Below are 27,488 nucleotides of genomic sequence, written 5' to 3' on the forward strand. Positions count from 1 at the left end.
GGTCATGATCTCAGGTCCTGGGATCCAGCCCTACATCGGGCTCCCTACTCAGCAGAAGGCCTGTTTCTCCCTCTCCCACTTTCCCTGCTTGTGTTCCTGCTCTTGCTGTCTCTCTCTAATAAATAAATAAAATCTTAAAAAAAAAAAAAAAGAAAGAAAGAAAGGAAGGATGTATCTATACAGAATTTAAACATACCTTCAAAGACATCTGTCATTTTGCAGATATGGGCAAATGTTGCTCCAGTTGCCCAGGTATATACTACATCCATTAAGTGAGGTTTGAATGAGCTTAGGTAAGTTTCCTCATCAATTTCCAGTTTGGCTTCTGCTGAAACTTTTGCAATCCTTTTAGCACATTCCTTTGAAGATAAAAGATTTACTTAAAATTTCTTCCTTACTTAAAGTACTTGTGTACTTTTTTCCTTTAGGTTTCCAGAGCCAGAATTCCACAAGATCCCTTTTTCTTCCTAGATTCTTATGCCCACAGTTTGGATACGCTGTACTTCTAATTAGTTACAGTGCCATTTCCACTGCTAAGTGACCCACTGTAATGTTTCCCCACTTCACTGAATTAAGAAAAATTTATCAAGAGCATGATTTTCACCCAGTTAAAACTTTTTTTTTTAAAAGAAACTCTTCATTAAAATCATTCAAGAGTAGCATTTAACTAATCTCTTAAGTCTTTCATTAACAGCAACCAAAAAACCCCTCAAAGACATCAATAACAAAGAGATTGAAAAAGTTACAAATCCCTATGGAAAAGTAATGCTTTTCCCCAATAATGCTTTGAAAAATATAAATCTTAATCTCCCCCTTCCCCGCCACAGTGAGATATTTAGATTCATTCTTTTCTCCTTGGTAATATAAAAGGTCAAAACTGCCTAGTCCTATACAAACTTTCCTGGTTCTGGAAGTTTAAAATTCTTAGTAATAAGGAATATTAAATGTTTCACTGAAGATGCTCTTTTTATGATTAATTTCCCTCTCTTTCAGTGTCATATAGTTCATATTTCCCTCTTTTTCTGTCTGGTGTTAAAGGTGGACAAAATCAGTTCATCCTAAGAAAATCATAGAACATACAAATTCATTACTATAAGCTACTGGGGCTTTAAGGACCCAGGGATAATTAATTTCTTAGGATAAAACATGTTTTAAAATTTTGTTGTAAACTACAATGGAAGAACATACAAAAACTTAAGCAAACTAATCCTAGTCCATTAAGATGTCATTCTTAATACCAAGGAAAACAATGCAGGCACTGAGTTGTTGATATCACCGATCTACATTACAGTGTTAAATCTACACTCACAATAACTCAATATAATTTATTACACTGGTGGGGGAGAATATTTAATTATTAAAGTAAAAATCACAAATGATGTTACCAACATAGCATTGAATGACAAGACTAACACCAAGTAACATACTTAACCTTGAAGGAAGTAGTCTCTGTGGAATGATAAATATTAGGATTAGACTGTCAAAAATGCTCATTTTACATATATTATTCATAAAGCATGCAGTTCAACATACTCATACCTGCATTTGACGAAGTGGTCCTGCTAACTGCTCCGTTAATTTGGGCATCTCACTAGACTACGGAAGAAAAGGATGTAAAAATCCAAGTTTAAAATGTTTTCTATTTTAACAAAAAAAAAAGTTTTCATATTATCTATCAATATCAAATAATAAGACCTTAGTTATTAGCATTTAGAGTTTCTGATGACCTTAGCTGATGTAAGCAAAATTACCACTCCTTTCATCCTAAATTATATTATTATTATACTTCAGAGGAAAATACTACACTGCTAAATTTACAATTTATGAGCTATTTTCTTTGACCAAAAATGGAATGGAGTAAGAGCAAATATTATAAGCACCCACAGTAGATTAGTTACATCAAAACTATTACAAACTATTTTATCATAGTTTGATTTTGAAATAGTTTTGGCTCCTAGGCAACTCTAATTCTGTGGAAACCAAAAATTTAGGATAAAGAACATTAAAAGTAGTGTTCTCAATTTTTATTTTACCCAGGTATTACTAACTGAGCAAATGAACTTGGACAAGTGGCTTGGATTCTCTGTGTTGGCTTCCTACCCTGTCTAAGAGAAAGAAAAAGTGAGATCCTCAAAACCCTATTCTGTTGTGATTAGAATAAAGACGGTTATTTGTGAACAAAGGCTGACAAAAGTAGCCTTACACAAAAACAAAATTATTACAAAAATGTTATGTATGTGTGTGAGAGACAGGATTTAAACAGGTAAATTCTCTTAAAAAGCTACTACAGGTTAGTTGCAACAGTTATGCCTTTATTTTAAGCATTAGTATTTATACAGGACTGGTTTTGCTGTGCATGTTACATGTATATTACATAATAATGACCTAGGCTCTGTATTATTCCTGTCCAATTTAAAAAAAAAAAAAAAGAAAAACCATGATGAATGATGAAAAAACAAAATGGTCACCATGAACTCAACAACTCAGTTTATGAACTCAAGACTACTTAACATCTTTGATATTCTGTCCATCCATGGTCAACAGGTACTGACCACTTCCTCTCTGGTCAATGTTAAGTAGAAGACACTGGTCCTGACAAAAATAACTTAAACGTTTTTTCACCAATGCTCTCTCACCAGGTGTATATACAATTTGTTCCTTCATCTTTTTTTTTTTTTTTAAGATTTTATTTACCCATTTGACACAGAGAGATCACAAGTAGGCAGAGAGACAGAGAGAGAGGGGAAAGCAGGCTGTCCACTGAGCAGAAAGCCCGATGCAGGGCTCGATCCCAGGACCCTGAGATCATGACCTGAGCCGAAGGCAGAGGCCTAACCCACTGAGCCACCCAGGCACCCCTTCATCTCTCTTTTTAAGTCTCAATTCAAATTTCACTCCCTTGGTGAGGACTTTACTAATCACTTACTTGAAATAGTAACCCTATCCCAGTGTTTTCAATCAGCCTCCTCTGCTTCACTTTCCTCCAAAACCCTCATCACCATTTGACATAATCTGTGCATACTTTATTTCTTTATTGTTTACCTTCATCTACTAGCATATGATTATCAGGAAAGCAAAAATTTCTGCTGTACCTCTAGTGCCTAGATCTGGGCAGTACACACAGTAGATTTTTAATAAATATTGGTAGTTACATGATACTTATATTCTAAAGATCGTATTTAATCTTTAAATTACTTTTAATGATATAAAAAATGCAGGGACACAGTTTTAGAAAGAACTCATTTTGAAAAAGAAGTTAGTATATTAAGCAAACTTCTTCATATTTATAACAAGTACTTTACTATTAAGTTTAACCTTCCCATGTGGCTAGAAAACATTCTTCTAAAAGTATCAACAAAATTCCATATGACTTGTAGTGTAATTTTCCATCTTGATGTTGAAAGGCACCACCACAAGAACTGATGACACTACATATAACACAGTGTGGTTTCACTGAACAAATCTTAATTAACCACACATAGCAACATCTTGCCCACAAATTTCAGAATAATGGTTTGGTTAAGTCCAACTCATTTGAGGAAGTACATACTTGGGCTCTCAGAAAACAGGGCTTTTATTTTTATTATTATTTTTTAAGATTTATTTATTTGACAGAGATCACAAGTAGGCAGAGAGGCAGATGAGAGAGCAGAGGAAGCAGGCTCCATGCAGAGCAGAGAACCCGAAGTAGGGCTTGATCCCAGAACCCTGGGATCATGACCTGAGCCAAAGGCAGAGGCTTTAACCCACTGAGCCATCCTGGTGCCCCAAAACAGGACTTTCATACTGCTACATTAAAAACAAAACAAAAGAAAACAAAAAATACAAGAAATTAGCTATAAAACAAAGTCTGACACAGGCAGAAGAGCACCAATCTCCAAATCATCTTCAAACTTAGGTCTTTTCAAACAGAATCTGACAGATATTCTTAAAAATTACCCCAGAAATTAATGTAATAAATTTTGAATCTAAGAAAAACAACAGCCAAACATAGTAGTGAAGTAATGAATTCCTCATATGCAAATTACTTCACAGGTGCAGAGCTGGCATTCTCAGAGGACTGTCAATTGTTTTGGGATTATTGTCCTCTTTCTTATCATTGCCACTCTAGCACCGAATTCTAATCAGTAATCAGGGAGTGGAGAGAAAAAGTCCTACTTATTTCGACAAGTAATGTATTCAACCTGCTTCATAAATAAGGAAATAATTAACAGATCAATGGCAGAATTGAAAAAAGTTTGTCTTACACACAATTCATATGAAAGTTAAACTAAGTGTACGTGGTAAAAGATATAAAAATTCAGAAATTAGTATTAAATTATTTTTAGAGGGCAAATGTCTTTGCCTTCTTATTTTGTCTACTTCATCCACAATGAATGAAGTTCAAAATGTAAAACATGCATTTTACTTTTTAAACAAATCATACTGGTTTTTGGAATAAAGTAAAAGACAGATTAGTGTTTTTGTGGTGGGTCACCAAGCACTTCATTTTCTTATTTTTTTTTTAAAGATTTTATTTATTTATTTGACAGAGAGAGAGAGATAGATCACAAATAGGCAGAGAGGCAGGCAGAGAGAGAGGGGGGCAAGCAGGCTCCCCACTGAGCAGAGAGCCTGATGCGGGGCTTGATCCCAGGACTCTGAGATCATGACCTGAGCCGAAGGCAGAGGCTTAACCCACTGAGCCACACCCACGTGCCCCCATTTTCTGATTTTTAAGAGTTGCTGAAAGCGAACTACTCAGTGAAAAAATTACTGTGAAACCACTCAATGAAAAAACTACTGCAAAACCAGCAATGAGAATCCATAGCTACTACCCTCAAACCTTACCTATGACAACTAAGACTTCAGCCACTCAGAAAATCAGTTGCTTCATAGTTATTATCCATTACTGGGAGGAGAGATATTAATTTAACCTCACTACCCCCTTTTATTTTCACTCTTTTGCTTAATTTTATTTTCATTCTTTCATCCTCTTCTTTCTAGGACTATCTGACCAGACCAGATCTTCAAACAATGCACTGGGTTACAGAAGAAATTAAAGGCTTGGAATGTGATTAACAACTATCCACAAATAAAATCTTATTTCACTCTCCTTTCTGATAATATGTATTTAATTATTTCTGTATTATTATGTATATGTATATGTATAATTATTTAATTATTTCTGTATTTAATTATTATATCCACAAATAAAATCTTATTTCACTCTCCTTTCTGATAAAATGTATTTATTTAATATTCTCTTAGATTTTGTGTTAAAATAGTGATTTCTGACTAACATTAGCCATAATATGTAAATATGAAACACTTTTATAATTAAAAATATCCATAAAAATATTTACGTTACAGGATGTGTGAATTAATAAGTAAGGTATGTTAAATCTATTAACTCACATTCTCTTGAAACACAAAGCAGCTAAGTAGTGCCGTCGCCTGTTCTGCAGACAGGTCATTGAAAAGGCCATTAAACATCATCTCAGTCAGAAGAAGCTCATCAGCACTAGATCACCACAGAAAAAAAAGAATAATTTTCAATGTCATAATATAAAAATACAAAATGTATACATATGTGCTTAAAATATAGAAAATTTTTAAATAAAATCCATTACTTGACCATAAGGAGTGATCAATGAGGAGTGACAAAGATTTATTTAAGAAAATGGCAGGTCTTTATATTTTCCAATATATCAATAATAAATGTAAAATGGTTATTTCATGTAAAAATCCCATTCTAGGAAACACCAAAATGCAAATATTTACTGAAATAAGGAACTCCTTCTTAACTCTCAGTATTCCAGGAAAGATAGTCACCACCATTTTTCCTCTGGGTCCAAGGATCCATTTAACTGTTGTTTAATACTTTATAACACAAAGGAATAATGAAAAACAACTTCATTAGAAATGTTAAGAATTATAATGTAACCACAGGATAGACACACTGCATTCCCCTCACTGAGAATGTATACTACACCAAGATGGCCAATGGTCTTTAAATGCAACTTTAAATGCAATGCTGCTAATCAACTGTCATCTATGAATCTGGACAATATCCATGTAGTAAATACAATTCCAAATTTCAAATACATGTCCAATAGGTACTAGCTTATCATTACTTCCATTTTTCTCCTGCACTTAACATTATCCCAGCATACTGGCTGCAGATTTTAAATACATCTCTTTTAAAGACTCTAGCTAATCATTATTTTTGGTTCCTCTTTTGAATCACCAAAATACACTATTTTTTTTTTTTTAAGATTTTATTTATTTATTTGACAGACAGAGATCACAAGTAGGCAGAGAGGCAGGCAGAGAGAGAGGAGAAAGCAGGCTCTCCACGGAGCAGAGAGACCGATGCGGGGCTCAATCCCAGGACCCTGGGATCATGACCTGAGCCAAAGGCAGAGGCTTTAACCCACTGAGCCATCCAGGCGCCCCCCAAAATACACGATTTTAAAAAACTTTCACAAGTTGGAATTTTGTGGAAAAGGAAGGCCATCCTTTTTGCTCTATAACTGTACAACATTTTCATATTCAGGCTTATATTATAAAGATTAGAATGATCAATCCAACAGATTTAAAAAAAAATCTCTCCATCTTTTTCTTAACAATTTCCTTGTATTTACAACTGTCTTTTAAAAACTATCAAGGACAACTTAGCAAACAAATCATAAAAGACTATTGTCACAAGTCCTTTTAGTAAAATGGAATGGTCCAAGTTCTTAGCACAAAACATTACATAACTCCTGCTTTCTGAACAGAAAGGAAAGTAAAATAATCTTAAAATTTTCTTTTTGTCTTTAGAGATATATTATTCACTCATTGATTCTTCAGTTCAAGAATTTACCTTATAGTCTAAGATTTTGCTATATGATTAATTTCACCATCATCACTGTTATCTTCTGATTTGTGTAATAATTGCTAAATATCTTTACTGTTTTCTCTCTGCCATCATGGATGGAAAACAAAAAAATCTGAATGCTCAACTGTGCTCAATGGAAGCTACAAAAGACTACAAAGATAGTGTTTCTAGAATTCTGTAATCAAGGTTCCACAATGTACCTTACATTTCTAAAAGGGTTTAATAGACCCATTTGATAATTTCGAGGGTGTTACCTCTATTTAAAAAAAACAAGCTAACTTTTATTTTTTGACTTCTAAAAGAAGAATAAAGCCACAAGCTATCAATCTTTAAGAGTAAAAAACTCAATTTGGGTTCCTGGTGGTAAAATGAGAGTTAAGTCAAAGAGGACAACACAAATAATGCAAGAGTACTTCAAGAACTACATATTACTACATACACGCCACTAAGGTGGGAGGCAGAGAAGAAACAATAGTAATCGCAGGAGAGTGATCTAACAGGTTATACAGGCAATTATGAAAAAAAGTTGAGGAGCTTAAAATAAGATTAGAGAAGTTCACAGAAGTTTTAGAAGATGTAGGAAAAAAAATGTAGGAATTGGATTTGGGGTAGGAGTGAGGAAAGGTCATTGCTGAGAGAAAAATATGTGTGGGATGTAGCTAGAGGGGAAAGGGCAGTAACACATTAAATTATGGCATTTATTCTAAAAGCAATAGGGAAAAACAGAGACTTTCACCAAAACAACAAAATTACAGGATCTGTGCTTTGAAAAAGAATACTGGGAAAGCAGTAAAAAGAACTCCCTCTTGAGTTGTCATAATCTCTATAATCAAAAATGAGGGTTTCTGCAGTACTCTAAGCAAGAAATAATGAAGGCACATTAGTCAGTGGGAGGATGAAAAAGGGCAGAGACAGAGGAAACAGGAAGACGGTAAGAGAGAGAAAGAAAGGAGAGGAGTCTAGGATGTTTTTGCTGTTGGTGGCTGGGTCTTATTCAGCAGAGGGAGAAGCAAATACTGGGGGAAAGGTAACATTCTTTCATTTATGTGATACTGTTTTCTCTCTCTCACATCTCTCTAGTCTTATATTAGAATAAAATCAATACTATTCTCCTAAGACTAAATCCAGCTGCAGATACCCAAGAGAAATTTTCTGTTAATTGTTAAATAGTATATAATATCACAAAGAAGTAATTCCAATAACAGTAATTCTAGCATATGAATTAGTAAACCAGTGCTGTGGCCTAACTTTAGACCTGGGTAAATTATTAACCTTGTGGTGCCTATAATTCTTTAATTACAAAGCAGGAAAGCAGGTTTATGGAAAACAGGAAGCTGACATGCCAAATCTAACTTGAACAAGTGATACATTTGGCTCACACACTGACTAAAAAAAATTATTCTCAATTAGTTTGTGAACAATTAAAAACCAAGGGATTTCACCTAAAATTCTGGATTTTTGGCTTTTCTAAAGATCTGTTATCACATTGCTCTGTAATAATTGGGGCTGAGTAGTTGCTGCCGCCTTTTGGTGACAAAGAATTGTTCTAGTTTACCACACAATCTCCTCCTGGCCCCTGGGGACATTAGTTCTTAACATACGAACTAAACTATCAATAAGAATAATATGAGTAAGTCTTTCCCAAAAATGTCTGAAACCATATACAAGCCTGTAATTCTCCAGGCCCATCCATTAAGGCCATGGTGAAAACCTAAGAAACTGTTTCAAAAACATCTTTTATGAACTCAGTAAGAATAATGGTTTTAACTATGGATAAAACAACAATATCTTCAGGTTAATGGAAATCACATAAAATCCTGAGCCAGAACCATTCAATATGCCCTTCCTGAATTTCTGGCCCACAGAAACCAGCAGAATATGAAATGACACTGTGGTTTCAAGTCATTTAGTTTTAAGGTCATTTGTACTATGTCAAAAGATCACCAAAATAGACAATATCTTATATCCAGTTTTATGCCGTGACCTATAATATGCTATGCTGTAATTCCGTGTTTTTTAGCCCAAAACTTTAATAACATCTCCTATACAACAGGATAATGGTTATTAGACTAAGTTTAAAGTGGGAAAATGTTCAAAATTATAAAAAAATAATTAAGTATACAAAACTGTATAAACTAAGATCATGAATATGTAAAAATACACAATGCATTAAAATAAAGAAAAAAGAAAATGCATCCGAATGCTAATAGCATTTGTATTAAATAGTGGGATGGAAGAGATTCTTTTAATGCTCTTTTCCTAACTGTATCATCAAAAACTGCATTTACTATGGAAGGTACTTTACTAACTTAAAATTTATTTTTTAAGGTTTTATTTACTTATTTGAGAGAGAGAGAGAGAGAGAGAGAGCGCGCGTGCGCACAAGCAGGGGGAGCGGCACACAGAGGGAAAGAGAGAAGCAGGCTCCCCGCTGAGCAGGGAGCCCAATGGAGCTCGATCAAGGATCCTGAGATCATGACCTGAGCCAAAGGCAGACGGTTAACCAACTGAGCCACCCAGGCACCCCCAAAACTTTTTAAGACAGCTCTTTTTTTCTGAAAGATTTATAGTCCTTGTATAAAAATATCATCCAATTTTAAAATCAGTTTTCTAGAACAACCAGTTTTTACCTGCTTATCTCACAAGCCACTCGTCCTTTCATCTCTATGACATCAGAAGAGGTAGCAAATCCCAGTCTCCTTAAAACACGTTTGCGACATTTGAGCTCATCCATTTGTAGGACGGTTCTTGCTTTCTTTAGTTCTCGCTTTGCAGATTTAATATCTATTGCAATCTAAGGCACATAAAAGTATAAAGTTAGTTCAATAAAGTAAACAGTAAAATGAGATTTATTCATTTTAAAATATAAAAATAGGGGCGTTTGGGTGGCTCAGTGGGTTAAAGCCTCTGCTTTAAGGTCGTGATCCCAGGTCCTGGGATCAAGCCCCAAATAGGCTCTCTGCTCAGCAGGGAGCCTGCTTTCTCCTCTCTCTCTGCCTGCCTCTCTGCCTACTTGTGATCTCTGTCAAATAAATAAATAAAAAATCTTTTTAAAAAAATGTTAAAATATAAAATATAAAAATAATTAAAAATTATAAAAAATGTATTTTTGAAGATTTGAGACAAAATGTGTGCACAAGTCGGGGGAGGGGCAGAGAGAGAAACTCAAATAGACTCCACACGGAGTATGGAACCAACGCAGAGTTTGATCCCACCACCAAAAGACCATGACCCAAGCCAAAATCAAGAGACAGGCGTTCTGGGGCACCTGGGTGGCTGAGTCGTTAAGCGTCTGCCTTCGGCTCAAGCCATGGTCCCAGGGTCCTGGGGTGGTGCCCTGCATCAGGCTCCCTGCTTGGTGGGAGGCCTGCTTCTCTCTCTCTCACTTCCCCTGCTTGTGTTTGCTCTCTCGCTATGTCTCTATCAAATAAATAAATAAAATCTAAAAAAAAAAAAAAAAAAGAGAGAGAGAGAGAGAGACAGGCGTTCAACCAATTGAGCCACCCAGGCACCCTAAAAAATATTTTATAAGGATACCTTGCAAGGATACCTGGAGCTTCTTACTTTGTAGGATATTACACAAGAGGAATGATATATGTATCTGTAGTAATTAAACACCAGCAAAAATGTTATATATATGGAAATATAAAACATCCATGTGAAAAACTTAAGACAAAGCAGGGAGGAAATTTAGGAGTTGTTAAAAGTTTAAGAACTTGGGGAATACAGTATGGTTTTCTTGCTTAAATGAGGAGCAAGGAGAAAGATCTAGAAGAAGGAGTGAGTTGGATAGCCATCAGCTAGATAAGGTAACCTGCTAGAGGTTGAGAAAGTCAGTGGTAAATTAGGATAGGCTCTCCCAGACAAGATATGACAAGTAATCATGCTTCCAAAGCAGCATCAGCTCCAGCTTTTCATCCTTTGGAAATCAGGGGGTAGCTTAAAGAACAGGAAAGATGAGGGTATATGAGTCTTATTTCTTGGCTACCAATATTTCCCCCATGACATCCTGAGAAGTATTTCTTCTCTTTGCCTTCTAATTTTATCACAAAGTTGTTCAAGCTAGAAACGGCTTTAGCCAAGAGAATAAGGTCTTTATTCGACACTTTAAAAGGAAAATGTATTTTTAGGTCATGCTCCAGAATGGGTAAGTTTTCAAATTCAGTTAATCAGTAAATACTACCTACTTTCCAACTGGGATAAGAATATCACACAGTACAATAGCAAGAAAATAATGAATTCCTAAGATTGAGGCTTAACATTCAGAAAAACACTGACAAAAAGAAAATTCTAGGGACTTAGAAGTTGAAATTCAAAGACTCTAGAATTTTACATATTATTTATTAGGCTTCAATTGAGCAGAAATGATAAAGGCAATGACCATGGTCAGTAATGGATATTTACAGACAGCTAACTATGTACCGTACTTCTGGTGCTTTACATTATTTCATTTTATTCCTATAGCAATTGTGTAAGGTAGGTAACTAACGCTAAATGTTTACCAACATAAAAATCCGAGACAGACAGAGATTACTAAGTAAACTGGTCAAGATCAGAGCTAGTGAGTAATAAAGATGGGATTCAAAACCACTCTGTCAGCCTTCAGAATCCAATCCCTTAATGGCTATTTTTTATTTATTTATAAAAAAGATTTTATTTATTTATTTGACAGAGATAGAGATCACAAGTAGGCAGAGAGGCAGGCAGAGAGAGAGGAAGGGAAGCAGGCTCCCCAGGGAGCAGAGAGCCCGATGCGGGGCTCAATCCCAGGACCCTGGAATCGTAACCTGAGCTGAAGGCAGAGGCTTTAACCCACTGAGCCACTCAGGTGCCCCTCTTAATGGTTATTTATACTGCTACAATCAAATGTGTTGTGATAATGCTATGAGGATAAGAACACTTTCTAGATAACTCTCAGCTACCTAGCATAACTTATCAGGTCTATTAGAAAAAAAAGTTTTCTGAAGTTTCCTTGATTGAGGATGTCCATAGGAGGCAGAGCAGAGAAGACTGCTAAGTACTCAGAGGCATATAAAACTTACTGGTTAGCAGAAGAGGGCCCACTAGTGAAGGATTTTTTTTCCTCAATAATTTTTATTAAGATGTATTTTGGATATATTGAGTTAAATGAAAATATTATTAAAAATTTCACCCATTTCTTTTCACTTTTTATTTTTATTTTTTTTAAAGATTTTATTTATTTATTTGACAGACAGAGATCACAAGTAGGGAGAGAGACAAGCAGAGAGAGAGAGGAGAAAGCAGGCTCCCTGCTGAGCAGAGAGCCCGATGCGGGGCTTGATCCCAGGACCCTGGGATCATGACCTGAGCCGAAGGCAGAGGCTTAACCCACTGAGCCACCCAGGCGCCCCTCTTTTCACTTTTTAAAATGTGGTTACTTTAGAATTTAAAATTACGTAAGTGGCTTGCATTATATTTCTGTTAGATGATGCTATTTTAGATCTTTTCCCACAGAATTTTAAAAGAACAGATATATTCATGTCTGTAAAAGCATAACTACATAGTAATAGGAGCTTTTCTCCCACAGAAGTAAGATCAGTTTCCTTTTCTCCTCCCTAATAAATCATCTGCACACATGTGCAATACATTTTGCAAAGACTACATGTAAAATGACCTCTTTTTAAAAAAGATTGTTTTAAATTAAAGATATTTGAGAGAGAGAGAGAGATAAATAGAACAAGTAGGGGAAGGGGCAAAGGGAAAGGGAGAAGCAGACTGAGTGCTAAGCAGGGAACTCGATGCAGGGCTTGATCCCAGGACCGTGGGATCATGACCTGAGCTGAAGGCAGACGTTTAATTGACTGAACCACCCAGGTGCCCCTACCTCATTTTTTCTTTTTTAAGATTTTACTTACTTATTTGCCAGGGAGAGAGAGCACAAGTAGGCAGAGCAGCAGGGAGAGGTAGAGGGAGAAGCAGGTGCCCTGCTGAGCAGAGAGCCAGATACGGGACTTGATCCCAGAACCCCGGGATTATGACCTGAGCTGAAGTCAGACGTCTAATCGACTGAGCCACCCAGGTGCCTCCCATTTTTTTTTTCCTTAAAATGTCCATGTTGATTTCCATGATATGTAGAAGTCACACATCTAATTCCCTACTGATGAAACGCTGAGGTTATTTTTTATATAAATTCGCTTTTTCCGACAATGGTACAGGAACATGCATGTACTACCTCACACTTTGGAGTCTTAATTCCTAGAAGGAGGAAACCTTGGTCAAAAGGTGTGAGTACTTAAAACGGTTACAGTTGAAGGATTAGATTTTTGAAGCTTTCTTAGGTAGGGCTAAGGGATGTGAAATTTATCCTACAGTCACTTGGAGGCCATAAAAAGACTGGTTTCCGCCCTCCCTCCCCCCTGTTAACTCTGTAGTTTTCTCTCATTGTAAAATATTCTATAAGTACATTACAGACAACTGGGGAGAAAAAAAAAAAAGAAGGGAAAAACAGTTACTATAATCTCATTCCCCACATACCACCACTTCAGGTTTTACTTTTAGTCTTTTTGGTGTATATTTTTATTTGTGCTAAATTGTAATCACAGTCCACACTGATATCAGCATTTAATGCACCTACACAAGCATTTTTCCATGTACTGCTGAGTTTTCATAGCAAGTTGTGAGTCCCTTGGCCAGACACTAAGGCCTTTTTCAGTTATGTCTGAGTAGCTCAGATAATGTCACTCTCTGTGGCTTCGTACCGCCTTCTCTGTGGATGCTTTCTATTCACCAATTCAACCAAGCTCAAGAGTCTGTTCTTGTGTTGTGGACCTGTTCAGGATGACTCTCTGGCAGCAACACAGAAGTAAATGAAGCAGGGAAGGAGCTAATGGAATGGTCTTGGTGAGAGATGAAAAGGCCAGGATACCAAGTGAGGGTCCTTGTACAAGTTACTAAAGCTTTTTGTGTCTCCATTTCCTTCCTGGTGGACCAGAGCATGGTGCACTATATGTTTGTTGCCCACATGGTAAAAGGCCCCATTATGTTGGTTCACAGAGCTAGAAAGAATGCTGTAAAACTGTGAATTAAACATACTATTCTGTTAAGCCAAGAAGTTTCCACTCCCAAGCATGTTCAGTAGGTAGCAGGAATTTACTTTGGGAAGCGATCATTTGGGATATGGCAGAGTACAAGTAAGCTAAAATGAAATACTTGACCCTAAGGAGCTTAAAATAATGATCTTTGAAACAGGAAGACAAAGGTGGTTAAAGTGGCATGGGATAAAAGCTGAAAAAGTTAACAGTAAGGAGCTATAAGTTTCAGGGAGAAAGTGAGACTTCTATAGTACAAAAGATTCTAGTTGAAGAGAAGTGGGTAATGGAAAGGAATGTGTTCACTTTGAAAAACTTTTCCTAAATTCATTATTCACCATGGCTCTAAGAATGCTTTTCTGGGGTGCCTGGGTGGCTCAGTGGGTTAAGCCTCTGCCCTCGGCTCAGGTCATGATCTCAGGGTCCTGGGATCGAACCCCGCATCAGGCTCTCTGCTCAGCAGGGAGCCTGCTTCCTCCCCTCTCTGCCTGCTGCTCTGCCTACTTGTAATCTCTCTCTCTCTCTGTTAAATAAATAAATTCTTTAAAAAAAAAAAAAAAGAATGCTTTTCTGGTTACAGACTACAGCTAACTACTCTAAAAAGCTAAACTACTGGGGCGCTCAGGTGGCTCAGTTGTTAAGCCTCTGCCTTCGGCTCAGGGCACAATCCCAGGATCCTGGGTTCCAGCACCGCATGGGTTCCTTGCTTGGCGGAAAGCCTGCTTCTCTCTCTCCCACTCCCCCTGCTTGTGTTCCCTCTCTCGCTGTGTGTCTGTCAAATAAATAAATAAAATCTTAAAAAAAAAAAAAAAAAAAGCCAAACTGTTACAACTTCATACCACTAGGAACACTATAATCAAAAACACAGACAATAATAAGCATTGGTGAGAATATGGAGAAATAAAAATTTTCATAAATCACTGGTGAGAATGTAAAGTGGTACAGCCACTTTGGAAAAAAGTTGACAGTTTCTCAAAGGTTAAACACAGACTTACTATATGACCCAGCAATTATACCCAATTCCACCCAAGAGAAATGAAAACATATCCACACAAATCTTATACATAAATGTTGGTAGCAGAATTATTCATAACAGCCCAAAAGTGGAAAAACCCCAAATGTCTATCAACTGATGAACTGTTAAACAAAATGTAGAATATCCGTAAGTGGAATATTTTTCCCCCTTAAAAGGGAATAAAGTACTAATTCATCTACAACATGGATGGACCTTGAAGACGTGAAGTAAAGAGAACAGACACAAAAGGTCACATACTGCAGGATATTATTTTTATGAAATCTCCAGAAAAAGCAAAACCACAGAGGCAGAAAGAAGATTTATAGTTGCCAGGATCTGTAAGATGGGAGAAATATGAAGTGATTGCTAATTGGTATGAGGTTTCTTTTTGAGGTGATGGAAGCTCTGCAATTGGACAGTGGTATGGTTGCAGTTCTTTGTGAATATGCTACAAACCACTGAACTGTACACTTTAAAAGAGTGAATCTAATGCTATATGAATTGTATTACGTTAAAAAAACTGTGAAGAAAATCCATCAAATACCAAATTAAAATGATTTTTATCTTATTTTACTGATAAGAATTGATGGTCTCCTTAAAAGATAAGCTATTTCCCTGTTTTAGCTGAAGAAACCAGTAGGAAACGAAAATAAAAAAACCAAATATTCAATAATTTAGTGACATACATAGGATCTTTTGATAAAAAATATTTCTGCCATACCTGTGCTTTTTTTTCACAAAGCGTATACACAGTTTCCAAATTTGGGTCATTGTGAAGTGGATGAGAATACATTCTATGCTCAAAAGCCTCCACTTTCTGGATAACTTTTTTCAGCCCTTGATCCTGAATGCCCATATCATCAATAGGATCTAATAAAGGAACACCATCAGGAAAACGTTTCTGAACTTCCTAAAGCAAAAAATTTAAAATTATTTTTTTCATTTTATAGACAAAATTAGTTAAGAGTAAATAAATATTTCCTTCTGTTTTTCCATGCACAAAGAGAAACATGCACTTAAAAATGCACCTCAAGTGGAGCTCAATTTTACATGCTATGATTTTGAAAATTCCTTCTAAATTGCTGTACTATGATTTATTGATACAGGGATGTGTAAAATTTATTAATAACTCCAGTACTTAGAATTCAATAGTTCTGAATGTGGCACAACTTATGGATAAACACATAATTGTATACTTAGGTTGTTATAACCTCTTATTGTTATAAATAATGCTGTATTTAACAACCCAACTATAAACCGTTTTTAATTTTCTCATGATTTCTTTGGCTGCTTCCTAGGGGTGCACTATGGAGTGGAAAGACATAAATTTTTTAAAGGGTTCCAGATCCCTATCAAAAAAAAATTTTTTTTAACATGATTTATAATGAGCATGTGAGTTCAGAGAAGGGACAGCTCACTGTAGGCTAGTACCCCCTGGGACCCCTTCAGGGTCTTCAATAGGCCTTAAAGGTAAAATAGGATTTGGTATGTTAGGGATTAAAAAAAAAGAAAATGTTATTCACATAAAGTTCTGTAAAACTGTCAGGAGAATTCTTTAATTCAGGAAGCCTGCCTATGGACCACAGCTTATTCCTACTCTAATGAAAGCATTCTGTTTATCTATCTGTTTTCTCAAATTCTAGTACAGAGCCTTTGCAGCATAGTAAATATTAATCCAAGTATTTGTTGACTAAATAAATGACAAAATTCCTTTTCTTCCCCTACTGGAAAATAAAATTCTAGAATGTCTTAATTTTTCCTACTGAAAATAAAACTATTTCATTAATTTATTAGCTACCCTAAAAGGTGGTTAAAAGTCCTGACATATGATTTTATACATAAAATTCTTAATACAGTCTAGTTATTTTCACTCAACAAATAATAAAGCAAAACATATTCTGTATAAAATAGTAGCCATGTTTTCCTCCATGAGATCTCCTTTAGTAACTCGCTTTGTTGGTATATTCAAGAAGTGGACAATCTACACAAAGATCTGCTATTATTTTTTATTAAAAAGAACTGCCACTGACAGCAGTTAATAGTTTTTTTTTTTTAAAGAAAGCGATACATTTTAAAGCATTTAAGTTGTCTTGCTATAAATCCTACTTGTATTTACATAACATTTATATTTAAATTTATAAAATTAACACACATACCTGTATTGATTTTAAAACACTCTGTCTATTATCCACTGGTCGAAGATCTTTAGGAATATAAAGCCTAACACTGCTGATGGCAGACAGGAGGTGTACCAAAACTGGAACAACCTACCAAGAAAAAGTTAAAGAACACTACAATTAAAAATGCACATTTTCAATCTCTGCCATTTCCTAAATTTAGCTTGAATCCTTAAAACGAAGCTGCACTTACAATTTGTGACACACGTAATAGTTGATAATAATCACTGTGGAAGCTTCTATCTTATTAGAAGCTATATTTCAAAACTAAAAACTAATTCAACCTCTAAATAACAGGCAAATAAATGGTACCTAAACATAAGTTATTACTGTAATATAGAATTCATTTTCACGTCCTCACTTACTGGCATTTTTTGAACACCTTAAAGTACAATAGCGCTACAAAGGAAGGAAAGACTCCTGATTTAGCTTTAGATGGCCAAGGAAGGTTCATGTAAGCTCTGGATGGGCCAGATGAAAAAAAGTATTTCAACCAGAAGAAATAGTATACTCCATTAGACATAACAAACAATCACCAATCTTCAAACTAACTTTAAGGCTTTCTCCTGACAAGAATACCCTTCCCTCACCATCAAATATGACATTTTGCTCCCTTTAAGTATGCTTCCTTTAAACTTAGAGGGCATCTGTACACTGAGAAGTTAATACTTTCAAAGTCCAAATTCATATTTTAGTAAATATTATTATTTATTAAATATTATTATTAGATATTAATAAATATTAAACAAGTGTCAACAAATCTGTATATACCAAAACTAAAATATTAGCACAGATCATACTCAATAACCAAAGAGAAAAGATCTCTCTTAAGTGTTAATAAGTGAAAAAGATGAAGAATGAAAAAATAGAGAATGCCATTTAAAGTGGACAACTACAACTTCTTATTTGAAAACGACCAAAACAATAATACAACAAACTGTCCATTTTATTTTCTCAACTGTTAACAGCTTGCCATATGTGCTTTTTCTCTTTCCAGATAAGATTTTGGGGGGTTTTGGAGGGAGTGTTTTTTCTTTCTGCCTTCCTTGTTCCTCCTCTTAATTTAACCATTTGAAATTAATTTGCAGGTAACATGTCACTTCACCTTACCAGCAAATACTTTATCATGTATCTTCTAAGAAAAAGCACATTCTCCTGCATAGCCACATAATCATAAAAATTTAACAATAATACATTATCATCTAATATATAGTTCATATTCAAATTCCCCCAAATGGCTCATTAATGTCCTTTATGGATACTACTACCACCACCACCACTTTCAGATCTAGCATCCAGCCAAGGATCATTTATTGCATTTAGCTGTCAGGTCTCCTTAATCTTTTAAAATCCAGAATACTCCCCACCTTCTTTGTTTTTATGGGTTTTACACTGTCATATAATTTCAAAGGTAAAAGTTACAAAAACAGAATAAAGAGCTCCTATATGCCTTTATTCAGATTCACCAATTATTTACATGTGTCCCATGTGCTTTATCATTCTCCCTCCACACACACACACCACAGTCACAGTACAAGTGTTAAAGAGGAAAATTTAATGTTGATACAATATTGTCTTATCTATGGTCCATATTAAAATTTCACCTACTTCCCCAATACTATCTTTTATACTACCCTCCTTCCCTCCCACCATTCCATGCATCCAAACTAGGATAATGAATTAAATTCAGTTATCATAATTCTTTATTCTACTTTAATCTGGAACACTTCTCAGTTTTTCTGTGCTGCTCAGGCTACTGACGTTTTTGAATGAGCTAGTTGTTTTGTAGAATGCCTCTGAATTTGAGTTTGTCTTATAAGGAATCATCAGATTCGGGATATGCATTTTTGGCAGAGGTGATGTTTTTTGTTCTTCTCATCCACTGATCAACATTACTGGTGATACTAACTCTTATTACTCAATTCAGGTGGTTATCTCTAGCATCTTCTACTGTAAAGTTACTACTCTCCCCTTTACAATTAATAAGAAATTCAGGGGTAGACTCACACTTTGTAAATATCCCATTCCTCACTAAACTTTCAACTCACAAGATTCAGCACCCATGGATTATTCTTCCCTGAGTTCATTTGTGGTAGCTGCCTAACAGTGACTTTTCTAACAGATTCATTCTTTCTATATTTTATCTACCTACCTACCTAAATATGGATTTGTGGATGCTTACTTTCATTTGATTATAATCCTTTAAGATAACTTTTATTCTCAAACTGTCAAATTTGTTTTTAAATGAGACATTATGAGGGCTAAACTGGCTTTAAACCACCAGTTTGTGACCCATGCAAATCCTAGATGCAGTTTCAGTGGAAAGAGAACACTGAAGTGAATGTACATAATCCAAAATGGCAGAAAAACTCAAAATAATTCACTTGACTTTAGGCAGGAAGTATATGCTTTGTGTATTTCAAGTTGAATTCATCTAGCACAAGTATTTGAGAATTTCCTCAAAAACAAAATAAACACCATACAGGAAAGACTTGATTCAGAAGCAAGTCAGAAACTGCTCAATTTCTAATGTTCCCTGTAATAAACATTATCCAAAAATGGTCAACTCATTCTCATTAATGGTCATTCTCATTAATGACAAGAAAGATACCACAAAAGTCCTCCAACAAATGTCTCCTTAAGTACAAGGAAAGGAAGATCCTACAACTTAAGTTTTGTAAATAAGAAGTTAAATGCTTAAAAACCAACTGAATAGTTCTCATGATAAATCTCTATACACAGAGATCTAAAAACATAATACTTGCATAGCGTAATTCACGTAACTTTCTAACCCTACTAACCTCATAAAGTAACTTAGAATTCAGACTCATCATAATGTAAGATTGGTTTATATAAATCCAAATAATCGTGTGGGTAATTATTGCAAACTTGTTAGAATACCAATAGCAGGAATAGACCTTTCCAATCTTTTCAAGCTTGAGATAAATCAATCTCCCCTTTTAAGATAAGCAAACGATAAGGTAGAAAAATAATAAGAGAAGTCAGAAACTTTTTTTTTTTTAAGATTTTATTTATTTATTTGACAGACAGAGATCACAAGTAGGCAGAGAGGCAGGCAGAGAGAGAGGAGGAAGCAGGCTCCCTGCTGAGCAGAGAGCCGGATGCGGGACTCGATCCCAGAACCCTGGGATCATGACCTGAGCCGAAGGCAGAGGCTTTAACCCACTGAGCCACCCGGGCACCCTGAGAAGTCAGGAACTTTAAGTGAACACAGTCTAAACAAGTTTCAGGCAATGCCATTTCTTCAAATCAAGGCTATTAACTAAAATGTGATTTTTAAACTTTTCATCCAGGAAAGGTATTTTTATCTTATTTTATTTTTTAGGAAAGGTATTTTTTGAACCAACTACATTTTAATTAAGTCCAGGCAGAGTTATTTAAACTGATGTGTTTTATTAAATTTTAGATTTTTAAAAACTATATGTGTGTCTTGATCTAATTTTCTTTCCAGGACTCTGGAAATTAACCAAAAGCCTGCAGCAATCTTAGAAGCATTTAAAAAGCTAAATTTGGGGGCGCCTAGGTGGCTCAATGGGTTAAAGCTTCTGCCTTAGGCTCAGGTCATGATTCCAGGGTCCTGGGATCGAGCCCCGCATCGGGCTCTCTGCTCAGTGGGAGCCTGCTTCCCTTCCTCTCTCTCTGCCTGCCTCTCTGCCTACTTGTGATCTCTGTCTGTCAAATAAATAAATAAAATCTTTAAAAAAAAAAAAAAAGAGAGAGAGAGAGAGAGGGAGAGCAAGAGCCTACATTAGAAAATAAATAAATAAATAAATAAATAAATAGCTAAATTTGGTATTGCACACACTCCCAAGTTAAAGGAAAGAAAATGACATGGAAATCCCATTTCCTACTCATAGCTCATGTAAAGGAAGTCTGGTTCAAACCTACCCAAGCTACACAGTAACTGCAGTTGAGAGATGAAATTTCCTTATAAATTATCTGTGGAATGATTTCCCTGTGCCCAGGATTCCTATTCAAGATACTAATTTATAAAAGCAAACAATATATATGTATTCCATCTCTTAAGCTACAGTCCTTCTCTTTTTTGTACCTTTATCATTTAACCACATATAACAGAACCTACTTCTTTTAAAAAAGGGACATTTTGAGGTGCCTGGGGGGCTCAGTTTGTTGGGTGTCTGACTCTTGCTTTTGGTTCAGGTCATGATCTCAGGGTCCTGAAAGCAAACTCCAAGCTCAGCAGGGAGTCTGGACTGATTTTCTCCCTCACTATGCCCTTCCCCTCACTCATTCTCTCTCTCTCTCTCTCAAATAATGAATCTTTAAATGAATCTTTAAAAAACAAAAACAAAAAAGGAATGTTTCATGCTCTGTATATGTTGCTTCCATTGCTGCAAATGCAATTCTTGTCTGAAAATATTTCTACAAATCAGGTGAATTCTTAATACTTCTTTTATAAAACCTTTACTGATCTCCCTCCTCAAACACACTCTACCCCAGTCAGAGAATGCATTTCTGATATTCAGCAAGTGGAACACAAAATATTCCCCCATTAAGCTGTAAACCCCTTGAAACCAGAGATAATATGATATATATACTTCATGCTAACACACCTCCCCTTAGTTTCCTGAAATAAACTGAATAAAAAATGTTAAAAGTCAATTATACCTCAATCAAAAAAATGCTATAGACACAGTTTGTCTAGGATCCAATGACGTTTAACCTGCAGAGGCTATTAAACTGAGACAAATCATGATTGTGAAGTACTATAAAGTTTCTTAATATCTTTAAGTAAAATGTGAACAGCTGCTAGGCTTAAAATCTGTGCCTAAAAGCAAGACAGACAACAAACACGTTTTCCTTAAAATGCTAACTCTAATGACTTAGTCATTAGATCATTTTTTTGGAAGAATCTAAGTGTTCACTGGGAAAGAATACCACGATTTATCATGTCTGCCATGAGAGAAAAAGAATGCTGACACGTGTGCCACGTATTTGCCACTCCAAGTTGCAATAACTTTGAGTACAATGACTATCTGCTAAATTGTGGGAGTTTTACTCTCATTTACAGTTAAGCAGTCAATTGTAAAATAAACATTATGGGAAAAATCATGCAAGTTTCAATGGTGCTGGAATTCTATGGAACAAATTTTAAGACCGAGGACTAGAAACCAAGGGATAGCTGGGATTCATAATTTTAAAATTATACTCTTAATTATTATTTTAAAACATTTAATAATGAACGGTCTCCTTAAATATACCAATTCTGGATTCCATTGCCATCTGAACTAATCCAAAGCAGCAGCCCTCTGACTCTGCAATGGCAGATTTTAATTTTGATAAATCAAAGCTTATTATGACATATATGATTACAATGACATTTCCTAAAAAATCTAGGAATACACCACATACTTAAAACAATGTTTTAGAATAATAAAATTCCAGTATATCAACGTTCAAATACTTATGTGCCATCTCAAGAGAGAAAGCAGCAGAAAACTTATTTTAAGAAATAATAGCTGAAAATGTCCCTAACCTGGGAGAGGAAAAGGGACATGAGGGTTTAGGAACCACAGAAAGCCACAAACAAGATGACCTCAAGGAGGTCCACATCAAGACAGACAATAAGCAAAATATTAATATAATTAAAGATAAATGAGAGAATTTTAAAAGCAGCAAGAGAAAAGCAACTAGTAACATATAAGAGAAACCGCATAAGGCTATCAGATAATTTTTCAGAAGAAACTTTGTAGGCTAAAAGAAAGTGGCACGATATACTCAAAGTGCTGAAAGGAAAAAAAACCCAAAACCTAGAATATTATTCTCAGCAAGACCATGATTCAGAATTGAAGGGGAGAGAAAGAGTTTCCCAAAAAACAACCACTCACAACCCTAAGTCAAGACCTAAGCTGAGATCAAGAGTCAAACATTTAACCAACTTGAGCAAACCAGGCAGCCCAACAATTATAAATTTTTTATGCATCCAACACAGGAGCAGTTACATATATAAAGCAAGTACTAAGCAACACAACTGGAGAAAAGTGACAGTAGGGAATTTTAACATTTACATCAATAGATAGATCATCTAGAGAGAAAATCAATCAGGAAACAGTTGCTTTGAAAATGTAGACTAGACAGATATATACAAAATGTTCCATTCAAAAACAGCAGAATAGAACATAATTTTCAAGTGCACATGGAATATTTTCCAGGACAGATCATGTTAGGCCACAAAACAAGTCTCAATAAATTTAAGAAGGCAGAAATCATACCAAGCATCTTTTCCAACCACAACGGTATTAAACTAAAATTCAATTAACAAAGAAAAACTGGAAAAAACATAAAGACAAGGAGACCAAACAACATGTTATGGAACAATTAATGAGTCAACAAAGACATCAAAGAGAAAATTTTAAAAATATCTTGTGACAAATCAATACGGAAACACAACAATTCAAAATCTTTGAGATGCATCTAAAGCAGTTTATAAGTTTATAGTATGATACAGGCCTATCTCCAGAAACAAGAAAAATATCAAATAAACTAACCTTATGCCTAAAGGAACTAGAAAAAAAGTAAACAAAGTTATATAGGAAAAAAGTTGGTAGGGGAAAAAAAAAGGTCAGAGTGGAAATAAGTGAAATAGAGTCTTTAAAAAACAATAGAGAAGAGCAATAAAACTAAGAGCTGGTTCTTTGAAAAGATAAACAAAATTGATAAACTTTTAGCCAGACTCATCAAGAACAAAGAGAGATAATTCAAATAAATGAAGTCAGAAATAAAACAGAAGTTACAACCAACACCAAAAAATAATGGTAACAGAGTAGTCCAAAAATTATATGGCAACAATTGGACCATTTATAAGAAACAGATAAACTAGAAACACACAATCTTCTAAGAGTGAATCGAGAAGAAACAGAAAATGTGAACAGACCAACTACTAGTACTGAAATTGAACTGATAATTAAAAAACTACAAACAAAGGAAAGTCTAAGACTAAATGGTTTCACAGGCACATTATACCAAATACTTATTTCCTTATTTTTATTTTTTTTAAGATTTTACTTATTTGACAGAGAGAGAGGGAGAGATGGAGAGAGCACAAGCAGGGGGAACAGCAGGCAAAGGTAGAGGGAGAAGCAGGCTCCCCTATGAGCGAGGAGCCTGACATGGGGCTTGATCCTGGGACCTGGAATCATGACTTGAGCCGACGGCAGACACTTAACTAACTGAGCCACCTAGGTACCCCATTATACCAAACATTTAAATGAGAGTCAGTATCTATTCTTTGTCAAATTATTTTTAAAAAATTGAAGAGGAAGGAATGCTTTGAAATTCATTCTATGAGTCCAGCATAATCTTAATTCTTAAACCACATGAAGACACTACAAAAAAAGAAAATTACAAGCTTGTGTCTGTGATGAACACTGATGCAAAAACCCACAACAAAGTAATAGCAACTGACTTCAACAATACATTAAAAGTATCATTCACCATGATCAAGTGGGATCTGTTCCAGGGATATAAGGATGGTTCAAAAATCCATAAATCAACCAACATGGTACACCACATTTACAAAAGGATAAAAGTCATATCATTTCCACAGATGGAAAAAACATGTAACAAAATACATCTGTTCATGATAATAACCCAACAAAACTGGTATATACCCCAACATGATATAATACACATAACAAAACCAGCTAATACTATTCTCAATGGTAAAAAGCTGAAAATTTTTCCTCTAAGATTAGGAAGAAGGAAAACATGACTACTATTGCCACTTTTATTCCATATAGTATTGGAAATCCTAGTCATAGCAATCAGACATAAAAATGAAATAAAAGGCATCCAAATTGGGAAGAAAGAAGTAAAACTGTCACCATTTGCAAATGACACAGTATTATATATAGAAAGCCATACTCTACCCAAAATTGTTAGAATAAACAAGTTTAGTGAAGTTGCAGCAGGATCAATATTATCTGTTATGCTTCTCCATACAGATAAACTGTAAAAGAGACATTAAGAAAACAATCCCATTTGCAATTGCACCAAGAAGAATAAAACATCTAGGAATAAAGTTAACCAAAAAGGTGAAAAGTCCCTATACTCTGAAGACTATAACACAGCAATGAAAGAAAGAGAAGATGACACAAATAAAGGACAGATATACCATACTCAAGGGCTAAAAGAATACTGTTAAAATGTCTATACCACTCAGGGCGTATGAGTGGGTCAGTTTGGTTAAATGTCTGCCTTCAGCTCAGGCCATGATCCTAGGATGCTGAGATGGAGTCCTGTGCTCAGAGCAGGGTCTGTTTCTCCCTCTTCCACTGCCCCTCCCCCTGCCTGTGCTCTCTCTCAAATAAATAAATAAATAAAATCTTAAAAAAAAAAAAAAAAGGAAAGAAATACCACTCATAACAATCTGCAGATTTAATCCTTATCAAAATACAAATAGTATTTTCTGAAGAACTAAAACACATAATCTTAAAACACACATAACCTTAAACACAAAGATCTTGATGCAGAATCATCAAGTCAAATAGCCAAAGCAATCTTGAGAAAGAAGCAAAAAGCTGGAGCTCAACACAATTCCAGATTTCAAACTACACTACAAAGTTATATAATCAAAGCACCTGGGTGGCTCAGTGGGTTAAAGCCTCTGCCTTCGGCTCAGGTCATGATTCCAGGGTCCTGGGATCGAGCTCCGCATTGGGCTCTCTGCTCAGTGGGGAGCCTGTTTCCCTTTCTCTCTCTCTGCCTGCCTCTCTGCCTACTTGTGATCTCTGTCTGTCAAATAAATAAATAAATCTTAAAAAAAAAAAAAAAAGCAGTATGGTACTGGCACAAAAAAACCCCCAGATCAATGGAACAGAACAGAGTTCAGAAATAAACCCACCATTAAATGGTCAATTAATCTAAAAAAAAAAAATGAGGTAATCAGAATGTATAATGTGGAAAAGAGAGTTTAAGTGACAAACAGTGCTGAGAAAACTGGACAGTCACATGCAAAAGAATTAAACTGGACTACTTTCCTATACCACATAAAAAAATGAATTAAAGACCTAAATACAAGACCTGAAACCATAAAACTCCTAGAAGAAGGATCGTTTGGGTGGCTCAGTTAGTTAAGCATCTGATCTTGGTTTCAGCTCAGGTTATGAGATGGAGCCCCATGTCAGGTTCTGTGCTAGGCGCAGAGCCTGCTTCAGATTCTCTCTCTCTTTCTGTCCCTCCTCCGCCCCCACTCACATTCTCTCTGTAAATTAAAAACAACAACAACAACAACAATTTTAAAACCTTCTAAAAGAAAACACAGGTACTGTTGCATTAGCAATTCTTTTTTTTTTTTTTTTTTTTTGGGATCAGGCTCCTCAGGCAAGGACAACAAAAACAAAAATAAACAAAAGGTTCTACATCAAACTATAAAACTTTCACAGGAAACCATCCACAAAATGAAAAGTCAATCTACTTGATGGGAGAAGATATCTACGAATGATATATCCAATAAGAAGTTAATAATAATAATAAAAAAAGAACTCATAAAACTAAATACATATACAAAATCTGACTAAAAAATAGGCAGAGGACCTGAAAAGACAGGCTTCCAGAGAAGATATTCAGAGAGCTGACATACACATGAAAAGATGCTCAGTATTACTAACCATCAGGGAAATGCAAATCGAAACCACAAGGAAATATCACCACCCACCTGTAAAAATGGCTAGTACCACAAAATTAAGAAGTAAATGTTGGTAAGGATGTGGAGAAAAGGGAACCCTCATGCACTGTTGGTGAGAACATAAATGCGTACAGCCACAGTGGAAAACAATGTGACAGCTCCTCAAAAATTAGCAACAAAAGTACCATATGATCCAATAATTCCACTTCTGGGTATCAACCCTAAAAAAACAAATACACTAATTTGAAAAGATACATGCACCTCTATGTTTATTGCAGCATTATATTTAACAGCCAAGATAAAAAGCAATTTAATTGTTCATTAACAGATGAATGGATAAAGAAGATGTGTTACACATACACACACAGAGTAATATTACTCAGACATAAAAAACAATGAAATCTTGTCATATGTAACAACATGGATGAATGTGCAACACCATGGTTATTATGTTAAGTGAAATAAATCAAAGATAAATACCTCATGATTTCACTTATATGTAAAATCTAAAAAATGAAAGGAACAAACAAAACCAAACACACACTCATACAGAGAACAACTGGTGGTTGCCTGAGGCTAGGTGGGTGAGGTGACAGATGAAACATGTGAAGGGGATTAAGAGATATCAACTTCTAGTTATGAAATAAGTCATAGGGATGACAAGTACAGCATAGGAATACAGCCAATAATACTGTAATGACTTTGTATGATGGCAGAT

The 27,488-nt window shown here is 35.3% G+C and overlaps 1 protein-coding gene across 1 annotated transcript in view; it reads right to left on the reverse strand.

Annotated features, from left to right (window-relative positions):
• The window catches only part of MTREX (Mtr4 exosome RNA helicase), a 119,460-nt gene that overhangs the window by 9,588 nt on the left and 82,384 nt on the right, over positions 1 to 27,488 (reverse strand). Inside the window, exons 20-25 of the mRNA XM_080803307.1 lie at positions 17,083 to 17,193; positions 15,648 to 15,836; positions 9,493 to 9,656; positions 5,398 to 5,503; positions 1,540 to 1,596; positions 197 to 359 (exon numbers count right to left, since the gene is read on the reverse strand). Coding sequence (XP_080659433.1) covers positions 197 to 359; positions 1,540 to 1,596; positions 5,398 to 5,503; positions 9,493 to 9,656; positions 15,648 to 15,836; positions 17,083 to 17,193 — 790 coding nt within the window. The remainder of the gene's footprint in view (positions 1 to 196; positions 360 to 1,539; positions 1,597 to 5,397; positions 5,504 to 9,492; positions 9,657 to 15,647; positions 15,837 to 17,082; positions 17,194 to 27,488) is intronic.

This window comes from Martes martes (assembly GCF_963455335.1).
Source record: "Martes martes genome assembly, chromosome: 5".
NCBI lineage: Eukaryota > Metazoa > Chordata > Mammalia > Carnivora > Mustelidae > Martes > Martes martes.